The sequence below is a fragment of the Oncorhynchus keta genome, chromosome 24 (genome assembly GCF_023373465.1).
Source record: "Oncorhynchus keta strain PuntledgeMale-10-30-2019 chromosome 24, Oket_V2, whole genome shotgun sequence".
NCBI classification, from domain to species: Eukaryota; Metazoa; Chordata; class Actinopteri; order Salmoniformes; family Salmonidae; genus Oncorhynchus; species Oncorhynchus keta.
Window position 1 is genome coordinate 48,880,510 of NC_068444.1, and position 12,236 is coordinate 48,892,745.

The 12,236-nt window shown below is 43.7% G+C and overlaps 1 protein-coding gene across 2 annotated transcripts in view; it reads right to left on the reverse strand.

Annotated features, from left to right (window-relative positions):
• LOC118357675 (uncharacterized) overlaps positions 1 to 12,236 on the reverse strand; it is a 113,382-nt gene that overhangs the window by 14,476 nt on the left and 86,670 nt on the right. For both annotated transcript variants that reach the window (XM_035735037.2, XM_035735036.2), the window contains exon 11: positions 4,145 to 4,188. In XM_035735037.2, coding sequence (XP_035590930.1) covers positions 4,145 to 4,188 — 44 coding nt within the window. The remainder of the gene's footprint in view (positions 1 to 4,144; positions 4,189 to 12,236) is intronic.

A 12,236-nucleotide genomic window follows, 5' to 3' on the forward strand; every position in this document is an offset into this window, starting at 1 on the left:
TTGCTCCCAGGCAGACTAAATAACTTTTTTGCCCGCTTTGAGGACAATACAGTGCCACTGACACGGCCTGCAACGAAAACATGCGGTCTCTCCTTCACTGCAGCCGAGGTGAGTAAGACATTTAAACGTGTTAACCCTCGCAAGGCTGCAGTCCCAGACGGCATCCCCAGCCGCGCCCTCAGAGCATGCGCAGACCAGCTGGCCGGTGTGTTTACGGACATATTCAATCAATCCCTATACCAGTCTGCTGTTCCCACATGCTTCAAGAGGGCCACCATTGTTCCTGTTCCCAAGAAAGCTAAGGTAACTGAGCTAAACGACTACCGCCCCGTAGCACTCACTTCCGTCATCATGAAGTGCTTTGAGAGACTAGTCAAGGACCATATCACCTCCACCCTACCTGACACCCTAGACCCACTCCAATTTGCTTACCGCCCAAATAGGTCCACAGACGATGCAATCTCAACCACACTGCACACTGCCCTAACCCACCTGGACAAGAGGAATACCTATGTGAGAATGCTGTTCATCGACTACAGCTCGGCATTCAACACCATAGTACCCTCCAAGCTCGTCATCAAGCTCGAGACCCTGGGTCTCGACCCCGCCCTGTGCAACTGGGTACTGGACTTCCTGACGGGCCGCCCCCAGGTGGTGAGGGTAGGCAACAACATCTCCTCCCCGCTGATCCTCAACACGGGGCCCCACAAGGGTGCGTTCTGAGCCCTCTCCTGTACTCCCTGTTCACCCACGACTGCGTGGCCACGCACGCTCCAACTCAATCATCAAGTTTGCAGACGACACAACAGTGGTAGGCTTGATTACCAACAACGACGAGACGGCCTACAGGGAGGAGGTGAGGGCCCTCGGAGTGTGTCAGGAAAATAACCTCACACTCAACGTCAACAAAACTAAGGAGATGATTGTGGACTTCAGGAAACAGCAGAGGGAACACGCCCCTATCCACATCGATGGAACAGTAGTGGAGAGGGTAGCAAGTTTTAAGTTCCTCGGCATACACATCACAGACAAACTGAATTGGTCCACTCACACTGACAGCGTCGTGAAGAAGGCGCAGCAGCGCCTCTTCAACCTCAGGAGGCTGAAGAAATTTGGCTTGTCACCAAAAGCACTCACAAACTTCTACAGATGCACAATCGAGAGCATCCTGGCGGGCTGTATCACCGCCTGGTACGGCAACTGCTCCGCCCTCAACCGCAAGGCTCTCCAGAGGGTAGTGAGGTCTGCACAACGCATCACCGGGGGCAAACTACCTGCCCTCCAGGACACCTACACCACCCGATGTTACAGGAAGGCCATAAAGATCATCAAGGACATCAACCACCCGAACTACTGCCTGTACACCCCGCTATCATCCAGAAGGCGAGGTCAGTACAGGTGCATCAAAGCTGGGACCGAGAGACTGAAAAACAGCTTCTATCTCAAGGCCATCAGACTGTTAAACAGCCACCACTAACATTGAGTGGCTGCTGCCAACACACTGTCATTGACACTGACCCAACTCCAGCCACTTTAATAATGGGAATTGATGGGAAATGATGTAAATATATCACTAGCCACTTTAAACAATGCTACCTTATATAATGTTACTTACCCTACATTATTAATCTCATATGCATACGTATATACTGTACTCTACATCATCGACTGCATCCTTATGTAATACATGTATCACTAGCCACTTTAACTATGCCACTTTGTTTACTTTGTCTACATACTCATCTCATATGTATATACTGTACTCGATACCATCTACTGTATGCTGCTCTGTACCATCACTCATTCATATATCCTTATGTACATATTCTTTATCCCCTTACACTGTGTATAAGACAGTAGTTTTGGAATTGTTAGTTAGATTACTTCTTGGTTATCACTGCATTGTCGGAACTAGAAGCACAAGCATTTCGCTACACTCGCATTAACATCTGCTAACCATGTGTATGTGACAAATAAAATTGGATTTGATTTGATTTGTGGCTGGATTAACGAGACTTTGATCTTTAAAATGGTGCCTAATACTTGATTTAGAGAAATTTAATTTTGAGATTTCTGTTGTTTGAATTTGGCGCCCTGCAATTTCACTGGCTGTTGGCGAGGGGTGCCCTGTTCCCAGACAGGTCAACTGACTTGCCTAGTTAAATAAACCAAAGTGTGTCAAATATATAAAGGTTATTTCATGCTGAAACCCTCATATTAAACACGAATGGTGTTGATCGTTTATATTTAGGATAATGTTTTACAGTTTTGTCATTCTATATTGTTTTATATAATCTTATTAGATTGAAAAATATATATTTTACATGTGATAAGACCACACAGAGGGCTAGAGTTAATTACAGACATAATCTGAAGTACCCAAAAAGGACACTAAAATTCCGTATATTCCTTGAAAGTTTCCAAATTTCTGTTAATTTACTGGTAAACTTAAAGTTTCCAGTAATATACTCTCCCCTTGCAACCCTAGATTTGAGTCAATAAGGGAGGAGAGCAAGATTAGCAGATGGGCCTTGTTTCCCTTTCTCTCTATTTCCTCTTCTATTATATTGTTCTTCCCCTCTCTCTCCCTCTATCTCTCTCCCTCTCTCTCTCCATCTCCTTCTCTCTCCCCTTCTGTATTCTCTCTCTACTTCCTCTCCATTCACTTTTATTATTTTCTATGTTTCCCTCAATCTCTCTCTCTATCCCTTCCTCTCTCTCTCTTTCTATGGGGAACATGATGCCCACCCTCCTTTCTCTCTGAACCCCCAGAGCTTCTCCCCACGCCCACTCCCGTGCTGAATGAGGAAATATGTGTTTGATTGTGCGTGTGCGCAGAACATGTGGGCGCATCCACCTGCATTGGCAAGAGTGGGTATGTGTGCTGTCTCTCTCTCTGTCTGTCGGCTATCTAGTGGTGCAGCAAATCTATCCGTGTTTGTGTAATCACATGTACACATGTTCAATGGTGATAGTTTATGCATTCATGTATTCAAGGGTTTATGTGCCTACTACAGTATCTGTATGGATGTTTCTAAAAATGACTACTCTATCGTCGGCCTCTTGTCCCTGGCATCTTGGCCATGTATTTTAATTGGCAGTCTGTTTCTATAGAGATGTTTGAACTGGATTGCCTCTCTCTTTGTAGATCTGTTCCCAGACCTGTTTCTTTGACCACATTTCAGTCAGCTACTCCAGGATTGCTGCTATTTTGGGGAAGTTAGTGGGAGGCTGTGGTCATACCTTTGTACAGGATGCAACAAGGACCCTTTAATGGAATGATAGGTGTGTGCATGTGCGCGAGTGTGTGTGTTCAGAAGTACGTGTTTATGCTTGCGCTGGAACACAGAGGCAAGAGCAGAATGGTAGCTATGGAGCTGTAGCCATGGTGCTGTAACTATGGCAACAAAGCTTGGAAAGCCAGCAACTGAATTGGCATATCTGAATCACAGTGGGCTGAGATCCAGAATAGCAACCCTTGACACACAAATGTTTCCACCACAACCCGACAACATGCACATCATTAATAAGGATGCTATAACAAATCTATCAATACTCTTCACTGTCCAAATACTATTTAAGTGTGTGTGGACTCTGGGTGTACTGTGTGTGTGTGTGTGTGTGTGTGTGTGTGTGTGTGTGTGTGTGTGTGTGTGTGTGTGTGTGTGTGTGTGTGTGTGTGTGTGTGTGTGTGTGTGTGTGTGTGTGTGTGTGTGTGTGTGTGTGTGTGTCAGAACACAGACATACACAGACATACCCATTCACACACTCAAAATACACCTAAATGCACAAATACTGTATGTACCAGTCAAAAGTTTGGACACACCTACTCATTCCATGGTTTTTCTTTATTTTTACTATTTTCTACATTGCATAATGATAGTGAAGACATCAAAACTATGATATAATACATATGGAATCATGTAGTAACTAAAAAAGTGTTATATTTGATATTATTCAAAGTAGCCACCCTTTGCCTTGATGACAGCTGGCACACTCTTGGCATTCTCTCAACCAGCTTCATGAGTTAGTCACCTGGAATGCATTTTAATTCACATTTTAATTAACAAAGCCCTGAATGAGTAGGTGTGTCCAAACTGGTACTGTAGATAACAAGGCATGCAGGCATTGAAGTGGAACTCACATTGTCCATTGAAGCTTCTCATTCTTGATTGAGTTGTACAGGGCCTGTGCAAGAAAAACAGAGTAATACACCAGTTAGATAATAATGACAAATAGTACACAGATTCACCTGGTAGAAACTAATGGCTGAATCCATCAATCAATAAACTATTTAGTCGTAAAGCCAGTTAATCACCAATCAATCAATAGTTTTGGCTCCGCCTTCCTTTCAAGAATCCTCTTTGTCATACGGCAAAATTAAGTTTGAGCACTCAATTAAAGTGAGTCTGTTGAGTAACGCAGCAGGCAAAATAGGATTTTTAAGAAAAACCAAGTGTTTCTGTGTGCATCCTCATTGATAAATGCAACAGGCTTTTGGAGAGTGTCTGCATTTTGCTTCGCTCTCCCATAAATCTAGTGTGACAGCCAAGCGATTTAGACATTCCTATTCAAATCCAGCACGTTTAGTGACAATGGGATATGCCAGCGGAATATGATCAACCGTTTAGCACTGAGGTTCTGTGAAAGGACTGTAGAGGTAGTGGAGTGCAGAGCTATCAGCCCCTGATGGTAAATTCATATCAATGCAGGGATGGGACTGGTGGACAACTGTGACAGCTGACATGATGGAGAGGACTTTAGCAGGAAGTACATCATCACCACTACTGTCCCTCCCACATCCTCTGAATTCGGGGAAAATATACAATGGTGGGGCCTCCCAGGTGGCGCAGTGGTTAAGGGCGCTGTACTGCAGCGCCAGCTGTGCCATCAGAGTCCCTGGGTTCGCGCCCAGGCTCTGTCGTAACCGGCCGCGACCGGGAGGTCCGTGGGGCGACGCACAATTGGCCTAGCGTCGCCCGGGTTAGGGAGGGCTTGGTCGGTAGGGGTGTCCTTGTCTCATTGCGCACTAGCGACTCCTGTGGCGGGCTGGGCGCAGTGTGCGCTAGCCAAGGTGGCCAGGTGCACGGTGTTTCCTCCGGCGCATTGGTGCGGCTGGCTTCCGGGTTGGATGCGCACTGTGTTAAGAAGCAGTGTGGCTTGTTTGGGTTGTGTATCGGCATGACTTTCAACCTTCGTCTCTCCCGAGCCCGTACGGGAGTTGTAGCGATGAGACAACAGAGCCTGGGCGCGAACCCAGGGACGCTGGCTACTACAACAATTGGATACCACGAAATTGGGGAGAAAAAGGGGTCAAATTAAAAATGCAAAATGTTTTTCAAAATATATACAATTATCAATACATAGTGGGTTCGGATCCCACTTCTAACACCAGGACAAAGGACAGGACAAATGGCTGTCATGGGTAGTAGGTCTTATCTGCCATTTAAATCAGTGTTGGCTTTATTTATTAATACATTCTGTCTGATTAAGAAACTGATGCTGATGATGTTCAATTCAATTGAATCGTTCGAGTTGATTGACTGTTGGCGTTGGAATTCACCAACTATTCTAGAAATAATATTGGGGTGTGGTTTCTCAGTCAAACCCATTAAAATGAACAATGTGTTTGATGCAGTGTGTCCAATAAAACAAGTGTTCTAAGTTCCCTATTAAACTGTCCCTAACTGAAATACTTGAATGTCAGTTTATGAGTATTCATGAGCAGCCAGACCATGTAGACTTTCGGTTCTGGGCCGACTCAAATTTCCCATTGCTATGGAGACAAACTGTATCAAATTGAAAATCAAACTGTGTTCCAAGCTTCATGAATATTAATATTCAGCGCAGATACGGGCCATCTTTGTGAGAAGCCGGTGTTGGCACATTTCAAAGTCTCATTTACATGCAATCTTTTGTAGCACAAAACTCTTCAACATAAAATCTGGGGGTGAATTTGTGAACCTGAAAAACAGATGGATTGATCTGCTGTTGCTAGTAGCAACAGTGACGACAGCTATAGTGGCTCATTGAGAAATCTCATTACCTTGGGATTCATGGTTATGTTTTAGTCAATTATTGGTTTCTACATATATACACTTAAATGTAATTACAATTCCTGTTCATTTGTTTCTGATTGGAAAACCAGGCAAATTGAACCAAAAGCACAACATACTAACATAAGAAGTAAGCTGTATATCTCATATCTCAGACATACTTTTCACAGTGAACTATTGGGACAGTGACACATTATTTGTTGTTTTGGCTCTGTACTCCAACACTTTGGATTTGAAATTATACAATGACTATGACTACGGGTGAACCGTTTAGAAATTACAGCACTTTTTGTAAACATTTCTACGCAAATGTGGATAATACCATGATTACGAATAATCCTGAATGAATTGTGAATAATGATTAGTGAGAAAGTTACAGGTATCATACTCCCCCCAAAATGCTAACCTCCCCTGTTATTGGAATGGTGAGAGGTTAGCATGCCTTGGGTGTATGATATTTGTGCGTCACTCATCATTATTCACGATTAATTTAGGACTTTAATCATGATAGAATCTACATTAATGTAGAAATATTTAGAAACATTTTCTATTCTTATTTTCAATCAAAGTAACTCCAAACTGGCACAATACATAATTTATCATTAATTTCTATTGGGCACAAAATGATCGAAAACACAAACAAAATAAAAAGCAAATGCAGAGAGAGGGTGAGGAGTGGTGGGAGAGGCGTAATGAGTGCCATTAGGAGCAACTGGCCTCATTCAGATCAAGATGGATGTTCTTCACCTACGAGCTACGTCAGCGTCACACGCACGGCACCAGGGCAGCAAATGAGAGTTAGCCTTGAGGGCTGGTGTTAGCACCGGTTACTATACACAACATGCGGTAGCCTAGGTTACGGAAGGGCCTGTCAGCCTGGTGAACACCTAAACTGCAATGTACTCAACTAACAAATTATTGACAACCACATTTGGTCCATAAACTGTATATAGAAATGAATGCATCTGTGGATGTACAAGGTTGCATTGTCTATGATTGTCTATTTCCCTAAATTCCACACACTTATAGTATGTAAAGTACTAGGCATAGCATTTTACATTATGTTGACAGCAGTGCACAATGTAATCAGAAATAAGAAAACCCTATGATTCCGAATGCTTAAGACCCAACCCCACTCACTTTAACCCATGCAAACACAACCAAAGTAAGTGTTGAACAGTGAAACATGGTCCACACCAGGTTGGGCTATGTTAGTTGGAGTCTTACCCGGGTGGCACATTGTACCTTCTTCCTCTTGCGAGCCTGCGGGTGGTTCTGTCCATCCTGGGCCTTGCCCAGCAGGTCTGGGAACATAAGGGGCTTCAGGGAGCGTGAGCGGGGGGTTCGGGGGTAGCGGAATGGGTCAATCATTCGGAAGTCTCGCCCATAGCGGACCGAGCACAGGGATCGTGAGCGCAGGCGCCCCGCCGAGTGCAGGCTGTTGACACCAATCATGGCCCCTGGGGGTGATGAAACACAGTAGGTAGCACGGGACTAGAGGCCAATTGCCTCAGTTTAGGCAGTCCGTTAGTGTGGACACAGAACGGTACACACAGGACAGAGTCAGGACGTCCTTTCTTTCTTCGCAAAATGTCTTCTTTCGTTCAGAGAGTTACACAGTACAGCATGGCCGAGAAAAATAAAAAAAATGTCTGTCAGTCTGTGTTGGCAGCTCCTAGGTACAATAGAGAGACTGAGGGCCAAGCAGTTGAGTGACAGTTCCAAGAAGACCGGCACAGGAAGCAGACGGCCACGGTGCCAGAGATCATCAAGCTATATCCTCTACACACACACATCAGGTAATCCGGAATCTGATCAACACCTCACAGGCAAAACCCAAAGTGCCAGGGCTTTAATAATGGATGATCGGACAGGTCATCTATAAAACATGTGCCGATTGGATAATTCCTTCACTGCCACTCACTGTATTCCCAAGGTACACCATCCACAGGTGATCAGTTAACACTTGTTGGATCAGATGCTGATTGAATTGATCCTCCAGGAGGTTTGATAGTCTTTCGAGTCCTATCGGGAGAACACAGTAGAATCTCTCAAACTGATCCCTAAACAGCCGGCCCTTCTGTCCCCCTCCTGCCCAGCTAAAACAGCATGCCACGTTGCCTCCAAAAATGGCTCTGATCCAATTGGCCAACTTTTGACCAGTGGCGTAACTGCGGGTGACAGATACGTACACACACTCACACCGAAACACACACACACACAATGACACGCTCGCAGATGGTGCGCAACACTTGCAGAGGTGTGAAAGGACAGCCAGCATGAAACAGATGGGTGCAAAGGGTGGAAATTAAGAGGTAAAAAGGGAACAGGCTCACACACACATACGTCCTTGTGCTCATATAAACACACACACAAAGAAACACACACAATGTAAAGGGTCAATAGAGGACAGTCTTCTTCAGCAAAGATTCCAAAAAGCACTCTCGGTTGCGTCACTTGCCCCGGAGAGATGAACAAAAAGAAATGAAGAAACAGGAGAAAAATGTAATGAACAACTGACTGACTGACTGACTGACTGACTAGGCCAAAGTCCAGGTAAAAGAGAAAAGGAGAATGACACTGTCAGGGAAAGAGGTACAGTAGGTACAGTCTTATCCAGTAGAGGAAAGGGGAGGAATATCCTGTTGCTCCCAGTGTAAAAATGGGCACCCTTCTGTCTGTCAGAATGGAGTGGTGACTACCCCTCTATTTTAGAAGATCCGCATCCGTCCATCTGTCCAGGACCGTTTTCAGCATCTACTTTTAACACCTTGTTCTTCTAGATCACATGTCTTGTCTCGCTCCCACTTTTCACTGGTTCCCAATCTCTTCCCATTGTGCCATCTGGAGGGGGAGGTTTAGAGTAAAGCTTGTCCTCCTGCTGTTGTCTTTCACACCTTGTTTCTCTCCGTCTTTCGCTTGTCTATCTTTCACCGTTCTGTTTTTGGTTCTGTGTCTTTCTGCTGCTGTGGAGGAGAGCTGCCAGAGTCGTACTGAGGAAAGAAACCAGACAGCGACTGTGAATGTGCTCTCTTTCTCTCACTCTCTCGTTCCTATGCGCACCTCCCTCCATCCCTCTCCTCTCTGTCGGGAGCAAATCACAGCCTTCCAACTCCCTCCTCCAGTCACACACACACACACACTCAGGCGCGCAGCACACACATAAGCCTCAATATACTTTGAATGGTAACTAGCATTCAGTGCTTGTTTCCTCAGTGAGGTGGGAGGGAAAGCGGTAAGGTGAGGGAAGGTGAGAGATGGTTGGAATCAGCATGTGTGTTTTCTTTTGTGTGTGTATGTGTGTGCAGGGTTGGGTAGGTTACTTTCTAAATGTAATCTGTTACAGTTACTAGTTACCTGTCCAAAATTGTAATCAGTAACGTAACTTTTGGATTGCCAAAACTCAGTAATGTAATCTGATTACATTCAGCTACTTTTAGGTTACTTTCCCCTTAAGAGGTATTTCTATTTCTATTTCAGGATGAATCAATGTTAAAGTTTACATAGCTGGCCATATATTGATGTTGAATTTTACTTTATGGGTTGGTTATGTAGGATTCTTCTAACACATCGCTTTCTACTACATATAATAATTTGATTAAATTATACCTGTACTGCAGCGCCAGCTGTGCCACCAGAGACCCTGGGTTCGCGCCCAGGCTCTGTCATAACCGGTCGCAACCGGGAGGTCCGTGGGGCAACGCACAATTGGCCTAGCATTGTCCGGGTTAGGGAGGGCCTGGCCGGTAGGGATATCCTTGTCTCATCACGCACCAGCGACTCCTGTGGCGGGCCGGGCACAGTGCGCACTAACCAAGGTTGCCAGGTGCACGGTGTTTCCTCCGACACATTGGTGCGGCTGGCTTCCGGGTTGGATGCGCGCTGTGGTAAGAAGCAACCCTTGGTTGGGTTGTGTATCGGAGGACGCATGACTTTCAACCTTCGTCTCTCCCGAGCCCGTACGGGAGTTATAGTGATGAGACAAGATAGTAGCTACTAAAACAATTGGATACCACGAAATTGGGGAGAAAAAGGGGTAAAATTCAAAAAAGTAAATAAAATAAAAATTATACCTGTACATTAAAAACCAAAGTTTATCAGAATTACAGTCAATCCAATAAATATTATTCCCATTGAACTACAAGAATAGGACTTGGATAGATTATACATTAGCCAAATTGTTTTACCTGAGCATAACCCCAAAACGAAGTATTTATTATGCCAGCCCTACTCTGTTGTTTATGATTTTGTTGTCATGGAGGACTGACTGGGCTCAATGATTCGAGTTGAAAAATAAATGCTGCACTCATGGGATGGCACGCTTTGAGCACTATTTACATGTGAAAAGGAATTCCATATGCTGCATTTGCTATAGGCCTATTGTTTACCTTTTTGTTGGGAACACTTTGATATCTTGATAATATGCAGCTTTTTAAAGGCTAATCCACAGATGAAACAATAACAAAATGGTCGCACTGCCTCTGTTTTGGTAAAAAGCTGAGGGATGAGCCTGGAAAATGTAACCACTCTCAGATTAATAGACAAAGCTGACCATCCATGATATCAAAAATGATTGTTTTAACCATGTTATGAGGCTATACAGTGTTTGTTTACATTTACAATGTTTACAAACAATGGAGAAAAACAAGCTTATATTTGGGGTTCTCGTGTTGGGTTCTCAGTTGAACTAAGCTCATGAGGCATTTATAGATTATATTATTCAAGAATCAATGGATTTAAATAGATATAATTTATAGCTCAATGATGAGATTAAAGATGTCCCCGTTAAATCTATCAAACGTGTGCGAGATTGAGCATGTGTCCATTAGGCCTATGGATATATATTTTATCAGCTTGAATTAGATTGAGCAATAAAAGTCATAGCCTGGGATTCGCACTATGTAGCTGTTGCATGAACGAATTTTTCACTGTCTGTCCGCTGGTTTCAAAAACAGTGATTGATAGGTAGTTTAAACTTCTTGAATTCAACCATTATTGGGCTCAAATACACATTTAGATTTGTGAACAGCCATCCACAACAACCACAATATGTAAGGCGCAACTAGCTAAATGAGAGAGCAGCAGTGTGATTCACATCAATGCGCTATGTAGATATCAATAATAAGTGATATCCGTATCGCCGTAGACGACACCACTGCTGTCATCCTTACCTCCAAGCGTTTATTCAAATTGGATCATCTTTGGAAGCAGACAGCAGTCGCACAATTGGAAGACATACCTTGGACTGTAGCCTACAAAAGTCTATTCCTGCGCTTTTCCCGCGATCTATCAAACACATTTGGTGTGTCAACATCGTGGTCAGACTCGTTCAGGAGGTGGGACAAACTTCAATTTGCGCCTTTTTTCAAAGCTGATTTGAATGTCATTGCGAAAACAGAGAAGTGTCAAAGATTATTTTTCTAAAACATCCTTTCTGAATTTAAAATGAATCCTTGAAGTAATCACCTAGTTTTTCAAAAGTATCTGTAATCTGTTTACAATGTTTTTGCTGGTAACGGGTTACAGTTACCATTACATTTAATCCGTTACTCCCCAGCCCTGTGTGTGTGTGTGTGTGTGTGTGTGTGTGTGTGTGTGTGTACACATGTGTGTGTTTGTGTGTGGTGTGTAAAAATCCATAATTTTAACCAGTAATGAAAAAGCTCAAACCACACCATGCGTCACCAACAAGCGTGTGTTTAATAACAGTCTATTGATGCACCCGTGCGTCAATATAAGTAACATAGTACAAAAAATGCCGTCAAATCCCAGTAGTTTAAACTGGAGATATTGTTTGTTTTTTTGCATGCGCTGCATCTCAATCCATGCATCCGCCTACATTAGCCTTCAGCATCTGCGGTGGAAAGGGACCAAGCTACAGCAGTGTTCGATGGTGTTCTCTGTTTTGCTCTACAACCCCCACAGGCCCCACGGGACTCGTTTGAAGGTAACCCATACAAATGAATGGAAGTATGGAGGTAGTTTTGTGCCAAAAAAAATAAAGGGTTAGTAATATGTGTCCAAAAAAACGAGTTTTCTTTTACATATCCTAGATATAGGACAGACACTTCAAAACCTTATTCCTTTGACTGTCTTTTTTGCCATTTATGAATGTGATATTCAATGTGTTTATATGGGCTATAGTAGTGAAGGCCAAATTCAATATTTTATACAAATATT